The 21,247-nt window shown below is 35.9% G+C and overlaps 1 protein-coding gene across 7 annotated transcripts in view; it reads right to left on the bottom strand.

Annotated features, from left to right (window-relative positions):
* Positions 1-271: 271 nt before the first annotated feature.
* LOC149414745 (uncharacterized) overlaps positions 272-21,247 on the bottom strand; it is a 157,338-nt gene continuing 136,362 nt past the window's right edge. For 4 of the 7 annotated variants that reach the window (XM_089643451.1, XM_089643452.1, XM_089643453.1 and 1 more), the window contains exon 3: positions 272-4,866. In XM_089643451.1, coding sequence (XP_089499577.1) covers positions 1,282-4,866 — 3,585 coding nt within the window. In that variant the 3' untranslated portion in view covers positions 272-1,281. Of the gene's footprint in view, positions 4,867-5,647; positions 5,793-20,768; positions 20,838-21,247 lie in introns of those variants that run through there. The other 3 variants (XM_089643459.1, XM_089643457.1, XM_089643458.1) reach the window with 3 other exon arrangements.

Raw genomic sequence — 21,247 nt, 5'->3', positions numbered from 1 at the left:
TTTCAAATTCAAAATTGAAACCTTGCTTGAAATGGCATAAGCCGTGTTTGGTGACCAGATCTGAATAGCCAGATAATCCCTCACCTTCCACTTCCCCATCTCCTTCCCCTCCCCAATACCTTCATAATGCCATAGTCTCACTGGCTCCAGATTGTTGCGAGCAATTGAAACATTAAGATTTTGGTAAATTTGCTAAGACAGAAAGAAACTTATAATTAAAATATGAAAACGTTTGTATTTTTGAATGGTTATAATTTAGGAAGTCAAACATTTAACAATAAATCATTACTAAAATCTAATTGTACAATCATTGAGAGATAATGTATTCATCTTTTCACATTTCATTAAATGGATTTATATATTTACAGTATGGACATTTTATTTGGATGGTTATTAAACTTTATTTGAAAGTAGATCTCAATTTATCATAATTACAAATTATAAAGCTATTATATTATATACTTTTGTAGTTTTCAAACACATGCAAATAATATTCATGTACATAATAAAAAATTAACAATAATAATTTGTGATATAATTTTCGTTGCAAGTAGAAAGATAGGTAGGTAAGTGCATACTAAAATAATAACAAATATTTAAAAACATGTTTTCTCATTTGCGAGATAGAAAAGAGATTTAAAATGTTTTGTTTAGATTAGCATTTACAAACAATTATACATAAGTATTGTCATAAAATTTGAATATAAGACAAAAACGTATAAAAGCAATTTCTTATTATATAAACAGAATGCATTTAAAATATAGTTTCACGGAAACTTGAAGAAGATTAATATAGATCATATTTATTTAAAAATTAATAGTAGTATTGTATTATGTAGGTAGGTACTTAATTATTATTAGGTTAATATATTATATTTTCACCAAATAAATAAATTTCATTAAAAATAGTATTAATATTACAATAATTATTTACAGCCAATGCAATTACATAGTTATACAATGATTAGTGAATCGATTCTTGTTTCGTTGTCCGGGAATTGTTGATTCAGGAAAGATTGACTAGTCTTCACCGTATTTGCTTTGAAATATACGGCGAGGCGTCGTTGTATATTCATTGAATAGGATCCAAGTTAATCCGTATTCAACATTAGGATTTATAGAAGATTAACACCTAATTGTTCTTCGTTGCTTTAAAAAATGATTGATTTATTATCACTACTTCATATTGTTTGACATTAAAACATGGAAAAAAGAACAATGTATAATCGTAAAACAAAAAGCAAGCACTTTATGCAAAAGGATAGTTTAAAACTTTGTTATTCATAAGTATGGCTCAAAATACTTGATGGCGGTGTTGGTTCCGCATTTCTCATACAGCGGGGTGACCCTCCCGACCACATACGGAGTTTTAGATTTCATTTTTACGTCTCTCGGCTTCTGCACGCTCTTGTGGTTAGAGCTGGGCGGCCGGGACGGAGTAAGGATTGACTTGCTGCTGAGACCGGACGACTCCAGAAAGTATTCAAAGGGCAAGGAATTCTTGGTCTCCGATTTGACCGCGGCCGGTTCTTTCACGAAGGTGGATGGTTCACATTTAACCGTGTTGTAGGAGCCACAGTTACTGCTGGACGAATTGCTCGATTCCAGATCGGAATAACGTACTGAGTCCGTGTCGACGCTATCGATGTTTGACAATAGGTCTGGTTTGTTGGACATTATCTTTGTGTAGTTTTTTAACGCCAATTTGGTAGGATTAATGCTGGCTGCGTTTAAAGCTAAGTTTTTTGCGTTTAAGTCATCTTCCGCCGTGAATTCTATTCTGTACGGACCCTCGGCTGGATTTCTGTTGGTCAAGGCTTCGCAAAGTTTGGAGGAATCTTTTAAAACGTTTCCGTTAACTTCATCCGTGGTGCTGTCAGTACTGCTCGCATCGCTTGTTCCGGAGCTGATCCGATACTCCTCAGCTCCGATATTAGTAAATTCACAATCATCTATTTTAAATTCCTCAAAATTTTGTGACAGATCAAATTTTTCGCAGTCATTCTCCACCGCCTCGAAAATTGGCAAATCTATCCGGGATTTTTCCGCAATTCGAAGCGAACTGCGTTCAGTTATCGGAAAAACCTGCTTCGGGCCAACTCCATTTGCAAAAGACCTATTCATATCTGTTGACATTATACATTTGTTGACATCTTCTATACTGACACTTCGGTTTTTGATATCGGTGAGAATCGTCGAAACGGAATGTCCGATTTGGATAGAGTTTCTCAAATCCTTTTTGGTTACTGTGTTCAAGGTGTGCGGGGGTGGTTTCCCGGCGTAGGTCTCATGAGCTATCTTGGGAGGTTCGGCGAGGTCATCCTCATCAGGAATGATGATCTCGGTGACTTGCGGAAGCATGGGAATGTCCTTGTCGTGTAGTTTGTTAGGGGTGATCTTGGCGATGGTGGCAAGTTTGGGCAAGGCCCTCTTCTCTGCGTGTATTTCGACCGTGACCTCGGTGGAGGCGGACACCAGTCCCCGTTTCCCGCTGCTGACTAGTGGAACGTTTACCTCTGAAATGGAACAATAATCAGGCTCCCCGGAAACGCTGGACTTGGAGGAGCCGCCGGTGCTCTTGCTACCGGGAACGTCAGGGGTCCGTTGGCTCAGGGCAACGGGGTCAGAGTTCGGGGTGGCGGCGGGCAGGGGAATATTGGGGGGCAGATTTGAGGGGAGGGTGGGAGGAAGGCTGCAGGCTCCGGAGCCGGACAGGCCTGGGTTGGTGAGTTTAAATTTAGACACTAGGTTCTTTGGTTTTGGCGGCAAGGCCGGAGGAACTCGGGGCACCTTTCTCTTATTGAGGGCGCTGGGGAGACTGACGTACTTGGTGTCCATGTCAACGTAATGATTACCATTCATTTTGTTCTCTAAGCTCATGGCCATATTTTTAACTATCGTATTTTTCTTGAGAGATCCCGTGTCGCCGGGACCCCTGTTAATATTGTTTATGGTTCTCGGGAGGGGTACGGGGATTGATTTCAGTTTGGAGTTGACCTCTTCGTCTGACTTGGTGATGATCGGTTCATAATCGTTACTGTAAATACTTTGCACTTCGTAATTAAAAGCCTCGGCGGTGAGAGGAGCTTCGTAGCTATGCTCCGAAGCCGTCTCCAAACTGAACTTGACAATCTTGTGAGCGCTCCTTCTCTCTTGCGGAGCTCTTTGAAGATCTCTAGGGTAGTTCTGTCCATTCTTGCCCACACTCTCGTCGAAGGAAATGCTGTTCAGCGTAGAGAACTGGACCCTCTTAGTGGAGGCCTTGGGACTGGGAGACTCGTAGACCCGGGGAGTGTCGCTGCTGTTTTCATCCAGAGAGTTCTGTAGCAATATCTGGTTGACACACTCCAGCACGGGATTGTTCTTGTAGATCTCGCAGGATGGATCGTCATCAGGATCGCTGGCGCTCGCGTACCAGTTCTCATTTTGTTCATTATCGAATTTATTATTACACGCTTCGTAGACGTGTCGATTATTAATTTTAGCATTATTTGTACTTATATAATTATTTTGATTCCTTGTATTTTTCCGCCGATTACTTTCCTTATCACTGTTTGATTCGGTGTTGGATGTGGACACAGCTGATTCCAACAGCAAATGGTCCGCACTGTACGTTGCACCGCCGGTGGAAGAGTTTCCTGTTTTATGCGTTTTGCTGTTTGACGATGTTGATAATATACTATCAGCTGACGCGGCTCTCGCGACGTGTCTCAGCCTACCACTAGAGCCATAAGGACACTCCTCCTGTTCAGGATCACTAACATTGGTGTACCAGGGGTTCTCAGAATTGCCATTGGAATCCCGGCCGACCTCGTTAGCGATGTCACCGTTTTCTAACACACGGCGATACGAAGCTTCGTCGCTCGAAGCCTGTTTTCTAATACCGTGCATGTTGTCAATTTTAGCACTGAAGGTTCTGTCTCTATCGTTTCTCCCCATCAATCTGGACTGTATCTGGTCTTCGTACTTCTCGGGAGAATTGAGCAGTTCGTCTATTCTATTAGAAGCTCTTTCGATATCTTTAGATATTTCCTCGCCGATATCACAATCATCGCCCTCAGGATGGAACAGTTTGGAGTCTTTTTCAGACTGGGGTCCGTCCTCTGCGCTAGAACTGCTGCACAGACTTTTGGTCTGCCTGCTCTTCTGAACGTTGTCTAGGTAGGCGCTGCTATGTCTTCTCCCGGAGAACTTCCTGGACCTCCTCGTCACGTCCTTGCGTACAAAAGCCTGCTTATTCTTCACGTAAGTCCCTTTTTGAGAGGAAGCGTCATTAGTCTCAAACACCTCTTCGCTCGAGCTCGTGTTTCCATATTTGACGTCATTCTTGGATTGTTGGAAACTCTTGCTCAACCTTGAATTCTTCTGGAAGGGTTGTTGGAGATGGCTCTCGTGGTAACTAGAGCTTCTTTCGAAGACTTTTTGTGTTTCCACGCTGTCGAGACTGTGGAATTCGGGGTCAGTTTCAATGTTGGTCTGTTCGCTGGTGAAGCCGACCATCTGTTGGCAGTTGGAGCAGTGTGTTCTGAGCTCCCTCTTCAGCCGGTGGATCTCTTCTCTCTGTCGGACGATCTGCTGGTCTTTGAGTTGCAGCTTGTGTAGGATGGTGGACTGCTCCTTGCGCAGGCTGGCCTCGAGCACGAGCAGGGCCCGGAGAAGGGCGGCGGCCTGCTTGTCGGCGTGCGCGCGGCGGGCCTCAACGGAGGTGTCTCTGAGGAGCAGTTTGTTGGCGAGACCCCCGGCGCGCTGCTGCTCGCGGGCGAGGGCGCTGTGCAAGGAGGCCACCTCGCGCCGCAGGGCTGCGGCCTCTTCCCCAGCCCTGCTGCCGCCACTGCTGCCACTAGCAGCGCTGCTGTTGGCATCCATCTGAAAGTAGATAAACAATGTTATAATTAAATACATATAAACAAACCTAAATAATAAATCGATACATCAGAAATAATCATCACGTAATCATCAAAATAATCATTCAGATATTTTTCAATTAATGGGTATACATACAAGTTATATTTTAAAAAACAGCAAAAATATATATTCAATAAAGGTCTGGGTAGTTAGGAAAATGTTTAAAGTTTCCGTGAAGTAAATAAATATTTTAAACTGCAATCTCCATATGAAATACATGCCGGAATTTTAAATAAAACTTTCTAAGATACCTTTGTTGGTTTTCAAACTGTATCTACATTTATTTATTACAAACATTTTATTGTTGATTTATCTTGTAACAAATAAACAGCTTTATAGATAATGCAAAGATAAATAAATACCTGGTTAAATAAGGTTGCCAAAAAGTTTCTTATTCTAATTTTGATTAGAGAAAGGAATTTATTTTGCCTTAAAACTATTAAGAAGGTAAAATGCGAAAAGGAATATAGAATAAGGATAGGAGGTTCTTTCGTTTTATGTTTTTCATAAAAAATTTTGAGTGTTAAACGCTGGTAAATGCAAACCGTATTAATTAACAAATATTTATAAGATGTAATTTTTAGTTACATTTGGAAAAGACTATGTATTTATTTGCACTTAGTGCGATTTTTCACAAAAACGGCGCTTTACAAATTATATAAGTAAATACAATTTTATTTGTAATTCGATATAATATTATGCTTGATATAAACGCGATCTTCGGTAGGTATAGTGAAATAACCTGAATGCTTATTGGTAAAACAGCAATGCCCATCTTCAGCTATTCCAACAACTTTACTGTCACGACTAAAACACTTTGCGCAAACAACTCCAGCAACAACCAACTGCCTACTGCCTACTGCCTCGGTTGTCGAAGAGACACTGGCATTCTGGCAATGGTAACCAACAACTGACAACCTTCCCCGCGGCCAGATCATTAAATATTATCACAGGCAAAACAAGCAAACACTTATTCAACACCAAACAACCTTATCACATCAATACAGAAGATAATGATAACGCAATGCACTCAGAGCGCAGAGCAAAACACGTGAGATCAGCATTTGTAGGAATGCAAACATCGCAAGTCTGCTTACTATGGAGACAAGACCCAGATCTTTTTTTCAAAGGGCCTGCCACTTTCCCGCCCTGGTGTAAGTCACAGATGGTTACTCATACACAATAATTAGTCTGTAATATCAATACAAATTGAAAATATCTCCCGAGTAAAAATAAATGCCGCCAACGGGAATTGAACCCGCGCCTTCTGATGTCCGGTCAGACGCCTTGGACCACTGAGCCACGTCGGCTTATATCCAACCCGCCAAATAATTCAATATGTACTAGTACTTCAATCAACAATTACCGCTTATTAAATTTCCTCTCTAATTGAAAACATAACATACCCAAACCTAATATACATAACCTACTCAAACCCAACCTAACCTACACATGCTTTACCATTTAAAACTATGGAAGAACACCCAATTGGTCCCACCACATCGGTATTGCTATTGAAACAAAGATATATTTTATGATTTTTTATATCGTAGGTACACATATCTAAGAGAAAAAGTTATCGTTATAATTTGTTTTATTTATTTTAGCACGAATCAATTTTCGCCGCATATCATGAGAATATTGGTCAACCTGCTAAAAAAAAGACAGCATCACTTTTTAAGACTTACAGTAAGACGAGACAATTCTCTAAAATAAACCCAGAATCATAACGACTTAACTAAAGCAGCCGTGCACAAAATTATGCGATACATGGCCCTATTGTACTGGACAGACCTGCGGTTGAATTTGCCCCATCAAATCTCTTAAATAAAGTGGGAATCTGTACGACCTGTGTAAGGTCCTGTTTTTATTAGTATTAAATATAAATAACTTGCATCCGTAAGGATCCCTCTAGAAACATTTGAGATTTTAGTAATGCGTTCATCAGAAATAATTAAAATGTGAGCGTCGAGCAAACCCCCGTTATTAGAGTCTTATGTCACCATAACAACCAATCCATTATCATTTTCATTCGATTGCAGAAATCCATTCTAGTTCTTTCTGTAGCACTGGCGAATTGGGTGCACGTTTTTAATAATAACAATATAATAACTTATAAACGTGACCTCTTGCGTCCGTAAAAGTCATAAAACGTGGGAAAATAACTGAGACAATTTCTAAAACAAAATTAATTAATTTTCACACCGCGAATATTTTATCAATATCAATATCGCGCCATACGTTCCTCGGTTGTCCCTGGCGTTTTCATTAGCATCTTCTGCCATCGACAGATACAGATAAAACAAAATGACTTATTTCTGGAACTACTTCACAAATCCTGACTTGTACTTCATTGAACCAAACGAAAAATTAAATAAATAAATGGAACTTCCTGCATTTACCATTCTTTCTTTCATCTCTCATGAACATGTATACTTCCCAAATATAAAAAAAACTCACCAACTTGCTCCAAGTATACATCATTCACAAGTATATTGCACCTAATGGGTATGTTAAATTTAATTAAATAAATTCTCCCAACTCCCATTGTTTAAGACACAAGAGCACGTTTCACCTGAATGCATTTAAAAATAATATCACCAATTTATCCCTCTTACCCAACTGTGTTGACTTTATAATAAGGTAGAGTGTGCTCAAGTAGACATTTTCATCAATAATTTATAGATTCAGGAAAAAATTCCAAAATATCTAACAATTGTTAAGGCGATGCACTACGTCGTGTAATATTTTAAATCGAGCTGCTATCCTAATAACACCCCTTACGTAGATGGCGATAAGGTTTAAAATCCCACTTAACACCATCCGCCTGTTTTGATTTATACAAGAAAAAAAGCATAAATGTTAAAAAAAATTCCTATCATTTTACAAATAACTTAATTTGCCACATTATACAATAAAATCATAACCGAAAATGGGTTCGTAAGTAGGAGATTTTGAACTTTAAAGCAGTTTTATACATTATTTTTTTCTGGGCTTATAAAAAGACTTATCTAAAAAATACTCGATTATTTCAAAGGCCAAGATGTATTCTACTCGCAGTATTTAATTAAAGCATCTGAAACATTTCTAGGCCACCAAATTTTCAAACCAAAAACACATGATTTTGCATTACTACGTAGTGCATCACCTTAAGCTAATTGTATTATGTACAAATTTGGAATGAAATACCTTTATTCGAATATCGACATCGTTACTGTGCTTCAAGAAGCTCTACAGCCAATGGTTGCTGACTGCACAGTCAACCGCACAATATCATAAATTTACAATGAAAGGGATACCTACGTGTGTTTGTGGTTATATTATTTAATTTGAATTTCGATTATTTGATTTCATTTTAATTATTTATAATATATTTAATTACATTAGAGGTACTGCTGAAAACGAGCTGCATTCCAGCGAAAATCCGGAATGTATAGCTGAGCAGCGATCCTTTTGTCAAGAGAAACAATTTAATAACAACAACAAAAAATAAGATGTGTAAATATGTAACAATCTATTGTAAAATATATATTGTTTTATTATTATGTCTCTCTTTGTGTCTATTGTGTCTCTTGCCTCTCTTTGTATTATTTTTAGTGAGTTTTTACATAATTTTATAACTTTGTAATTGTATGCACCTATTAGTACATTAAATGAGTTTTTATAACTGGATTGATTTTTTTCAAATGTTTCTGGTTTTCACCCTTTAAGGGTTTTCTTGGTCATCATTTCAAATTATATAGAGAGGGAAGGTGAATTAATATATTTATTTTAAAATTAAACAATAACTTTGTAAACATCACTTGTAGGTAAATACTTAATGCCGACCGGGTTTCGCTTCAACCGTAGCTTCATCAGGACAGTATAATACTAAAAACCTAAAATTTAGATTAACATGTGTTGATATCACGGTAAGTGGACAGTCTGAGCTACAGTGGAAGAGGTAGGGATAGGTGGGAGATTGAGAGGCGAGTGCTCTTTGTCAATAGGGAACAATCTGAGTATAGGACTTTTATTTAGGTTTATTTGGTTGTTGATGACTTTGCTATTGACGTTTTTGGCTTTCCTTAACTCTAGCGCCTCTAAGTTATCTAACCTAAGACCTATTCCGTTTTTATATAATAGACTGACGATTTATTTTGTTTAAATTGGCAAATTTCAAAATTAAATGGAAGATTGGAGTCAAATTCAGACTTAGATGAGATGTTGAATGGAGGGAGGCAATTTTAGATAAGGCTTGATAGAAAAGAGAATATTTTTTTAAAGAGGGACAGCAAAAAAAAGTGATCTAAAGTTCCCACTTCTAGACCACAGAAGGTACAAGCTGGGGAATCAAGCACGTAAATTTTAAAAAGTCAGAAGGAACGGAACAATGCCCAATCCTCATTCGAATAAGTGATGAAATTTCTTTTTTGGAGAGTTGTTGAAACCACGGAGGTGATGGGATAGTCCTTTGTATTGAGGTATAGCAGCCTCCTTTGGATTGTTAGCAATGTGTCAATACTCTGACCAAACTTTGTGGGATCTATCTTTGAAGTTGAAAAAATGTCAGATAGGGGAATGTGGTTTACGAGTTAAATGAATTATTCTGTGAGAACATCGGTAAGAACTAAGTATAAATAAATAAATGCCAAAACTTCACCGTCTTTCTGTGTGCTTTTTCAATATTTTTTTTCATTTTCCAGCGATCTGTTTTCTTAATTACATTGTCACCCAAATGAAGACAAAAAAAACAGATTGACTAAAGCTAAACGAATGGCGCTTGGTTGACTAAACGTTGCTTAATTTTTTTTATTTGAACAAAATAACACGTCCAATGCACGCCTATTACCCTGAAATCCAAGATAATCTAACTTTCCAATATAGGTCTAATAGAATTCGATGTTTTCTTCCACTTTCTGCATTTAACTAAGACAAATGCCTATTTACGCTCGTTAGGTTTTCACTTTAGCTGGTGTCTCTTTTAAGCAAGCAATTACCAAATGAAATATGGAAAACTAACCTCCACGGTTGAATAGTTAAGATATTTGCAGCTACTTTCTTAAAACACAACTGAGCGACCGCTTAGTTGAAATCTCGATGTCAAAATAACGTCCGCGTAGTTAAGAAATTAAGTATTTTATTCGCTAAGGATGCGTTTTTACTCAACTGTAGTTGAGTTAGAGTTTTATGGTAATGGTAATAGGAGTTTTTATTGTCAATCCAAGTAATTATTGTAAGGTCAAGATAACCTAACAGGAGTTTCTGTCTCAAACACTAGAGCACGTAATACGAGTTTTATAGTGATGGTAATAGGAGTTTTTATTGTCAATCCAAGTAATTATTGTAAGGTCAAGATAACCTAACCGGAGTTTCTGTCTCAAACAGTAGAGCACGTAATGAGAGTTTTATGGTGATGGTAATAAGAGTTTTCGAATATTGTTGGGTCAAGATAACCTAACCGGAGTTTCTGTCTCAAACACTAGGAAACGTAATAAGAGTTTTATGGTGATGATAATAAGAGTTTTTCGAGTATTGTAAGGTCAAGATGAATTACAGGAGTTTCTGTCTCAAACACTAGAGCAAGTAATAAGAGTTTTGTGGTAATGGTAATAAGAATTTTTCGAATATTATCAGGTTATTCTTAACCAGAGAATGCTTGTTTTCCTTTATAAAAATAAAACTCAAAACCAGGGCGCACTAGCGATCTGAACAGAGTTAGCAGTTTTGCACTATAATCTTTTCACGATTATTTGATCGTGCCTTTTTATTAAATCACCTTTTGCGATAAAAACAACGATATTTTTTTTAAAAATTAATTCGTAATGTGACATTTAAATTGATGAAATCAACACTTCAGTAGGAAGATACTGAGAATTTTCCATGGAACTCTGTCTCAGGACATGGAGTTTTAGCTTGGACGTCAAACAACATAAAAACAAACCATTTCCACTGTTATAAAAGCGATAAACGCAACATAACAAACACGCAATAACCATTAAATAAATTATGTGTCAGCGATCTTGAACTGTGAATCATTCATAATTCTCAAGTAGCAGTCAGTAATGAATTGTGTCCTCTGATAATTGAGGTCAATTGATAAGACCAAGAGAAAATGGAGAAATTTCAGGGACGGATTTACCGATACGCATCGACTTAGATTATTTTACAGAATATAGAAACTGGGCATGTACGTTGTTTTCAAAATCATTAAAATCGAAAATGAAAATTTGATCGATCAGAAATATTCTGAATTCTTTAATTACCTACTGCGAGTAAAACACATCTTGGACTCCAAGCTATTTTTTATTTTTTTAATTTAATTCAAATCAAATTTAATAATATAATTATTAAGTTCTGCAAGTATTTTTTGGTTTTTGTTATTGTTACAGCTGTTTCGGCTTTCAAGGCCATTTTCAAACTGTGGTTTATCCACGTTTAGACGACTTATTAATATGATTTTATTTTACCCCCTCCCAAATTAAAAATGATTTATTACCGGTTAAACCAATTTACTAATAAAAATAATTGTGACAATAGATTTCATATTCTGTGGGGGTATTTTGAAGTCTGTTTTCCCCACATTAATGTTTTCTTAATTGTTCAATAATGATGTAGCAGTTATTAATTTATTTAAATGTGTTATATTGTTTAGGTTTTGTGAACATACTTAGAAGCGGGGAATAAATAATTTTCCTTACTTTATTAATTAATGTTATATTAGGGTCATTGGTTCTTTTATTGATTTCTAATTGTTCAAGTAAATTTAATCTAAGGCCCTTTCTTTCTATGTGCAAGGGTTTAAGTTCATTGTTGTCAAGCGGGACGTGATTATTTATTAAGAGATGTTCTGCGAATTTTGAAAAGGTGCTTTTATTATTATAACATCTTATATTATAATATGTTCTTTGAATCTAGTTGAGAAAGCCCTTCCCGTCTGTCCGATATAAGTAGCGTTGCAGTCGGCGTGGTCACATTTTAATTCATATATGCCACTATTATTGTTTAGGATTTCTACTTTTAGAGTTTTTAAGGTTTGTTCTTATGTTATTATTGGTTTTGAAAGCTATATTTAGACCGCATTTTTTTAAGATCCAAGCTATTGTTTTTTAATTCGGGTATTTTTTTTACTTACTTATATAATAAACCATAAAAATTTTATCTTACATTTATTTACTTCAAATAAGGAATTTTACAATTTGACTAAAGAAATGGCACCATCTCAATGAGAAATCTTTTTTTTAACTTCTTTCAGGCAGGTAGGTACCATAATATTGATAAAATATAAATAAGAAATTCTAAGGACGGGTTATTTCACGGAATTTGGAAAATTCATCAAATTTAAAAATTGATTTGCAAGTTCTGTGAAGGTTCTATTAAAGTTGTATTATTATATCATTATTGTTCAGTTGCTTCACAAAACTTAAATCGTGACAGAACTTGAATAGAACCTTAAAAGAACTTGAAAATCACCTTTGAAATTTGACGAATTATTCAAATTCTGTCATAGAATTTGAACAACTTCTGCGAAAGTCCTATTCGAGTTATTATATTCTTATGGGTCAGTTACCTCACAAAATTTAAATAATAACAGAACTTGAATAGAACTTTCTTGGAACTATGAAATTTGATTAATTCATCAATTTCTGTAAAACAACCGGTCCTAAATAAACACAACAATTTCACATTTGAACAAAGATTCTTTACAAAACCATTAAAACGGCCACCATCTCGAACCAGAAAGGGAACATTCAAGAGGTCAACTTGATTCAGTGTTCTGGCTTGGGTTGAGGTGGTATTGGCCTTCACTAATTTTCCCAAACTGCTACTAAATTCAAATAACAGTATATTTTTAAACACGGGATGGGGAATCCCATAGGTGATACTTTAGAATACATTTTTAAATCCACCCCTGTAATATGAATTAAGTTTAAGGAGAGGGGTCTTAGTCACTCTGTAAAGAACAATAGCTTTAAATAATAGTAATAATAATAGTAACTACTTTTATTATTGCATTCTCAAATAATGAGGTCAGATCTAGACAATGGATCTTGCAGCGGCCGTGGTTGGTAGTTGTTGGGTGGTGATTAGGCAAACCAAAACAACTGATAATGAAGGTAATAACAACCTAATAACTAATAACAGGGAGATTAACTACTTTACTATTGTTTAACAAAGCGAAAGATCCAGTAAAAACTAATAATACATAACGAAAGCAGATATTAAAAACAAGGGTCTAGTCATGCACGACTATTGCGACTCTTCTTTGGTTAGGTTAAATAACTAACAATACAAACACAAGCCGAGATACGATCAAACTTAGTGTTTCAAAGACCCAATCATGTCTGATTACGTCTAAAAGGGATCGAAATGACAATCTAGCCTGCTTCAACAGAAGCATTCTTCCCAATATGCCTTCCATTGATATGCTTGGTGTAACTCTAAGTGAACAGCTCAGGCACGGAGGCTCGATTGAAACCAGAGTCAAGCTAGCCTTACAGAAGTTGGGTGTACTGTACAGGGCCCGCAGATACATTAATAGTACACAACTGCTGACCCAGCCATTTGTCAGCCACCTCTGGTCTGGAGCCCCAAAATACCTGCAAAAAAACTCTTGACTCTGTGCAAAAACCTGCGGTCGGTTTGATAGATTCTCCTATCTTAACAAGCGGATTGCAATCTTTATAGCACAAACGTTAGGTAGGTATGTTGTCCTCGATCTACCGGTATTAGAATGGAAGATGCTCCGAGGACCTAGCGTCATTGATCCCTTCGGCACCGGTGCATAATCGGGAAACACGTCAAACATGTACACGGTTGACATTTGTCACAGGAGAACGAGTCACTTCTACGACTCGTTCTTGAGTTTAGCTTCGGCTGTGAAACGATTTGCCGGCCTCTGTGTTTCCTCCCTCCTACAACACGGGTTCACTCTTTCCTATCGTCAAAAGTACCAAAGACTCAAAAAAAACTGTACTGATTATCACAAAGCGGCTATGAATTGGAAGTTACGCGTTTGCTGTGTAAGCAAAAACAAATGTGTGGATACATTTTGTGTACGATGTTTTATACTAATTTCATGGTCGATCTCCCAGTTTCTGTTAAACAGAGAAACTAATTATGTAGATGAGATATTTAGTTTTTAAATTTGGACTTTAAGTGAATTTACCAAAAATATCATTACTTTAAGCAAGAACACTATTCGCGAAAAATATAAAACTATGATACTATGCTAAGAATGCTATGAACAATCAAAAAGGACGAAGAAACCACACTCTCACAACACAAGAGCTAACCGGAATGACAACCTTATTATAACCAAATTTTAAACTTTTGGACAAATTAACTACGAATGCCTTTATACCAGTGGCGGCTCGTGACTTTTGGGTGTTCCAGAGTGGTAAAATTAAAAAAAGGCATTATTTATATTGTTGTAGCTGAAAAAGATTAAAAAAAAATTCGAAAAATCGATATAATGTATGAAGAATTTCAGGAAATCCGTACGGCGCACGGTGAAACTGAAATTTCCTGAAAATCTTCATACAAAATACGATTTTTCAAAAAAAAAATATTAATCGTTTTCAGCTACACCAACATCAATGATGCCATTTTTTTGTAATATTAGCACTATAGTACACCCAAAAGTCACGAGCCGATACTGCTTTATACTAAGCTGTATAATTCACTTCCAACAACAATAAAGAAAACGGATAATGCAAATAATTTCAAACAAATTAAAAACTGGCTTAAAAAAATTAAGAACAGGAATTATACAACATTTTGAAAAAAAATATCGTAGGATGTAAAACAAACGTAGTCCGTCTCAGCACAGGATTCCCTAGTGAATTATTTGTTTTATCTTTATAATTTGTTACTGTGTAATAAAATAAATTACAAATGTAGGTATTTGAAGTTAAAACAAAAACTTTTTAAAAATGTAATCACTTATATTAATTACCTCGTGGAATTTTTAGAAGTGATCAATAAGTAAGTAAATTATTACCACCTCAGAACATCAGCCAACTAAAGTGGTTTCATAAATACACCATTAAACTGGGTGGTTTATACCAAAAAACGTATTTGTTCCTACCTTATTTAATAAATTTTTTGGTATAAGAATTAAAAAAAAATATATATTATAAAGTTCAGTTTTGTTTTACATGGTGTTAAGGGATCAGTGATTTCTGAAATTATTTGGAGTAAAAAATGTAAATGAAGCTTTGGAATCTGGTCATATTTTTTAAGTTTTTTTTTTTTTTTTTTAATTAAAAAAATCAGTAGGACAGATAGGATCGGGGTCTGGGTCGGTTGGTTACTAGGCGGAGTGACCAGCTTTTTGTAATATTATATCAACTAATTAATCACCGCTCTTTGTAATATATTTTTATAATAACTAAATAATCACCGCTCATTGCACTATTTTTGTCTATTATTGGTACTTATTTGTCTATACTTATTATAATGTTAACTATGCGTTTATCCTAACCAAGTAACCATTTGATCGTGATGAAGATCATCGTTATCATCATCAAACAAACATACCAGACCTATCGATCTTTTTTGATTAAATATTGAATTTACAAGGTTATTTATTTAATTTTAATTATAATTAAATTATTTGGAAATCTATAAAAAAAAGGATATAATCTTTAATATCTGAGAACGGTGAGATAGATATTTTGCTGAAACACGCGACACCAGAAACAGTAAATACATTTAAAGGGTACTAGGTATGTACAACTAATAAATATTAATATTGACCTAACACGAAAACACAAACTGTTGACAAAGCAGGAGAGAGGACGTAAGGAGCAATGGAAAATCTGGCGAAAACATCCAATAACCTTTAGGTCGCTCTTATCTTCATCATAATATTGGCTCATTAAACAAACAGTAAAGAATTGTTGTATGCATTCTTATGATCATTTAATGAAGCTAATGAAATTTCTTTTGTCTATAGTCCAGTACCGAGTCGAGTTGGCCGTTCTATCTTTTATAGTACCTATGTACAATATTATTATCATTATTTGAATGTAATAAGACTATTTAAAGTAAAAACTGATGTGTAATGTTGAGTTGTTTTGTAAAATTGTCTACTAGTTTAAGACCCACCCGGCTTCGCCCGAGACGTCAACACTCTTTCTTATAACTGAACAATTGATTAACGATATAGCGTAGTGCTTTATATTTTGAGATTTAAATTGAAATTTAAAAGCTCGTAATGATAATTTGTCGACTTTTTAAACTTCTGATTAGTGATTATATAACATCAAGGGAGCTTTACATTATATTCTTTAATGTCGTATTAGTTTAAAAAAATCTTTTCAAATAAAGCAAGATGTGGAGAAAGACCTTATTAATTAATTAACGTCCTTTTTAGTGTCAAAAATTACACGCGGACTACCAATGCATATATAAGTTAGTATTTCAATTCAACATAATCGATTCATTCATATTTGTACATAGAACGTTTAGGAATGTTCAATATCAACAACGTAACCGCGCTCGGGATACTGATATTAAATCGTCAGAATTTAAGTCTATCACTCGGATATTTGATGGTGCTGGACCCTTTTATAAAGATTTTTCAATCATTCTTCTCCGTCGTTCATAGAAAGCTACCCGCTCTGAGATCAAAGCCAAAGTTAAAATCGCAACATAAATAATCGACCAGAAACGCGAGAGACAGATCGAAGAAAATATTGATTTATAACATCGAAAACTATTAATAATGGTGCCACGAACCACAAGCTGAAGCTTGCTGTTTTGTGCTACTTTTTGTACAAGAACCACTGAAAGACAAGGAACAAACACCACCACAAGAACAAAGACTCGAAAGGCGACCAAGGCATTCACTTTACAACAAAACACTAAACTGAATGGTGAGTTGAATGAGAATGAATAAGAAATAATTCAAAGCAATACCGGAAGCCACTCATTTTACACTAATGAAATAAATGATAAAGCAGCTATCAACTTAATAAGTGATGCCCTATTTAAAAAGTAAACGAAATTTCCGTAGAACTGATAGTGAAATTTACACAACATGGCGTCCTGTTTTCTGCGCTAACCCCTATGAGACTGGTAACATTTTGAAATATCTCAAAACCAATTTTAATATTGAATTTATTTGAAATTTGGTGATGAAATGAGTTAAAAAAATTTCTAAAACCTGCTCTACACATTGCACACTGCAGTGGACCTCAAGGTGGTCACAGTTTCATCGGACTGCAAATGTAGCCAGCCGCACAGTAGAGGTAGAATGCAGATGAATTTCTGTTGCGGGCGGCATGGCTTTGTTTTTTATAAAAATCTACAGTTTTATTCCGAGATTGGTGAAAATTTCTACACTTGATTTTCAAAACAATAGAAAGGTCACCATTAATAAGATATTTCGATAAATGACGCCTTTCCGCTTTTCCCATCCCATAAAGTAGAATTTTGATAATTAACGAAATTTTGCACACGTGACACTCAAAATAAGAGGTTTCGAAAAAGTCTTCCGCTAAATGTTGCGGATTTCATCTAGTCCATCATAAAACAAAGTTAATCTTATTGTGCTTTCTGCAACTATTGCATCCAGTCTGTAAAATAATATCATCTAAAGAAAAAGAGTCACGTATGTGAACATCCTTCGGTAATGTTATGTAAAAGCCTAAAGTCCAATAGACACTGACGTATGTAGGTACAGCTTTCTTCAACCTTTACGCGATAATTTATATCTCCAGAGGTGCCAAACTTCGAATTCGATCATGGCGGACATGGTATCCAGAAAACCAGACGTATTCACTTGGGTTAAAAAGTTCGAGCAAAGTACCAAAGATGAGGTGTGTGGTATTGGCACATCACTCCCACGATTGTATTTATTAATTTATGATACATTATCAATTTATTATTGTTATTAGTATTAATTTATTCAATTGCCACTATCATCAGAGCTATCAGAAACACGTCGTCTTTACGATTCTACCGGCACTAACAATGATAGTAGGTATGGCCACTGAACTGAGGAGCTACACATATACAAGTGTGTTGTGGGCGTGATTGCGTGCCTAAAGAGGTCAATTTCATCTTACTTTTGTGTAAACAATCAGACATTTTCAAATATCGCAATTCTTTCTTGAATAAATAATCATTTTCACTGGCCATTCTGAGATCTAACGCTGGACATAGTGGCACGCGATAACGTTGCATTGACGAGCTGGGCCGATGGTCGGTTCGGCTCTTCATTAATTTGCATACATATTATACAAGCGACCAAATCAGTTTGCTTTTAAACCGACAATTTGGGAGGCAGGTACCATTTATTGAATAACCAACACCTCCGCCATAGGGCGACCCAAGTGCTTCGCGCTACGTTTGATGACTTAGCAGGGGTGCCAGGGTTCTTGGGGTCTAGGTCTGGGCGGCAGATGGGTCTGGGCCGTATCGAGAGAGAATGGTTGAGGGAAGCCTTTTGACCCCACCGGACGGACTCTCTCGATCCATCGCCTTGCACCGCAGTTGAAGGGCTGGATTCATACGTCCGTCACTCCTGGAAACACTGACCTCCAAATTCCTCACCACCACTCATACCTTTTTCCTTCCCAGAACTTCCCTCTCATTCTTTTTCTTGAAAAGACACCCCACACAGCATCATTTAAGATGATATAGGCCCTCAGGGAAATAATTTTCCTCAAGGCCTCCCGCGTAGAACTAATTTAAAAATAGATAGTTCATACTTCTAGGAGTTTTCTGTCCATTGGTAGTGGCAGACAATGGGCACAACATTGATAAATAGTTCAAACATATTAGCCTAAGCCCGCATCGCCTTGACATTTTGTGGGCACAGCTGGTGCAGCGGTTCACTTGTTACGCCATGCACACTGAATAATGTATGTGTAGATTGTGTAGGTACTGTGCTGTGTGAACGTTTGCCAACCAACACGTAGAGGCGAAAACATGTTCTTTGTTCCTGCTGATAAACTAGACTACGCGGGTCAATGATAAGAATAAGCTAATGATGTGCAAAATGGCTTGCAAAATAGCGGAACACCAGTAATACTTATTTGCTTATTTTATTTAATGATTAGCACAGACATTTTAATTGTAGGATTCATGAAGCCGAACGAATTTATAAAAAAACGTATTTGTCTCAGGATTATTATTGCTTCTCAAAAGAGAAATTTACTTTCGAATGTTAGTACTTGAAAAATTACGACATCTATCCAATTACATTATAAAAATTACGACATCTATCCAATGTCATTATAAAAATTACATTATCTATCCAATAACATTATAAAAAATTACGACTTATATCCAATGACATTATAAAAATTACGTCATTTATCTAGTAACATTATAATAAATTACGACATCCATCTAGTGACATTATATAAATTACGACATCTATCCAATGACATTATAAAAAATTACGACATCCATCCAGTGACATTATATAAATTACGACATCTATCCAAGGACATTATAAAAAATTACGACATCCATCCAGTGACATTATATAAATTACGACATCTATCCGATGACATTATAAAAAATCATGAGACCTTATATTCATGCTAATCGAACAAAAAATGTAGCAACCCTCATGAAAAGTATAGCCATTCAAACAATATGTATATGAACGAGCCGCTAAGGTACGTCCACTGGATTTGGTCCACTTAAAGCACGTGCGTAGTCTCTGTAACGTATCTTCACTCTCATCTAAGCATTTTTCAAACATTTAAACAAAAGATATACCCATTTCAAACAAAGAATTATCATCTACTTTTTGTTGAGTTTTATTTTCTGTTCGTCTTAACTGCATCATTAAGTTCACTTCAAGTAGTATACTTTTATTTTCACTAAATTGAGAATCTCAAGGACAATGCTGTGTTTTTACTTATGACGGCATAATAACATTTTACCTAATACATGCAAACACGTCTGCACAAGTTCAAACACTCATACTGTTACTGAGCATTAACATGTTTTCTATCACATAAACTATTATGTAAACAATTATTTTTATAAGCAATAATTATTAGCCTGAAACACTCATCCACATAGAAAAATCTCCTGATAAAAGATACATGACGCCAACGGGACTTGAACCCGTGTCCTTTCGATTTCCGGTCGACAGCTCTGACCACTGAGCTATGGCGGCTTATCTTTTATCCGCGACCGGAAAGATTAAGAACGACCGGAAATCGAAAAGACACGCGTTCAAGTCCCGTTGGCGTCATGTATCTTTTATCAGGAGATTTTTCTATGTGGATGAGTGTTTCAGGCTAATAATTATAGCTTATAAAAATAATTGTTACCCTTTGTGCTATGCATAAAAAATCTCGTCTTAAACATTAGTTTACCAAAAAAATAATTATTATTATGTAAACTTTATGTAAGAGAATAGAAATGAATTAAAAATAAATTATTAAGTAATAAAACTATTTTGGTACCTACTTTGTCGCTTATCTGATGTGATTTATACATTTATATAGTTACAATTTTGAAAAATAAAGTTCACGTTACGCGTTACGCAATACTATTTAAAATCACGCACTAATGCACCGACAACCGAAATTAGAATTTTTATCGATTCTTTCTAATAATTTGGAGTTTTAAAAAACCAGTACAAAAGACGAACATCGCGAGATTTATAGTGTCCCGGGATGAATTTGCTCTGAACTCCGGGAGATGATTCTATAATCTATATAAAAGTAAAAAGGGAAATTACAAAATAGATTTGTATATATATATATATATATATATATAATATATATACTGGTAAATAAATACGACACAGGTGGCCCCGATCAAGTCCATTGGTCTCACAACTCTAGATTCACTATACTTTGGAAGATGGTTAATCATATTATATGAATTCCGAGCGAATAAAATGCCAGCTACTGCAGGGCAGCATACTCGCAGCGCCGAACAACACCGAACGAATGATCTCCTGGCCACACCACGATTATACGACCACAAAAATAATAATCTGTAACGTGATCATTAAATAAATGCACAATTTAACGGTGAACACAATTCTTCACAAGTCTTTATTTTGGGTATAATCAATTTGCAAGTGTGACACGTATTTAGTAGCTCAAAATAGGATGACAGTGTAACAAAATTCAACAATCACTTTATTGGTTCACTGAGGAAACAGGTTAGCACTGTATCCTTCCTCTCAAAGCAACGTAATATGTTTCCTTAACCCTTTATTTTACGAAAAGGGTTTCAACGAGTATTTTCTCCCCCTTGATTAGCTACTCTCCGAAGCAGACGGTTTACGAAGCGTCTCTTGGGTCAGACCTGAGAGAGGTTTACTGAAGTAACGCTGGAGGCACCGGGAAGCAACTTGCTCTCTATTACTGAAACA

Source organism: Hesperophylax consimilis, chromosome 19 (assembly GCF_061612785.1).
Source record: "Hesperophylax consimilis isolate HC1 chromosome 19, BYU_Hcon_1.0, whole genome shotgun sequence".
In the NCBI taxonomy this organism is placed as follows: domain Eukaryota; kingdom Metazoa; phylum Arthropoda; class Insecta; order Trichoptera; family Limnephilidae; genus Hesperophylax; species Hesperophylax consimilis.
Note: the sequence above shows the minus strand (reverse complement) of the source record. Positions and strands in the feature narration are given on the sequence as shown.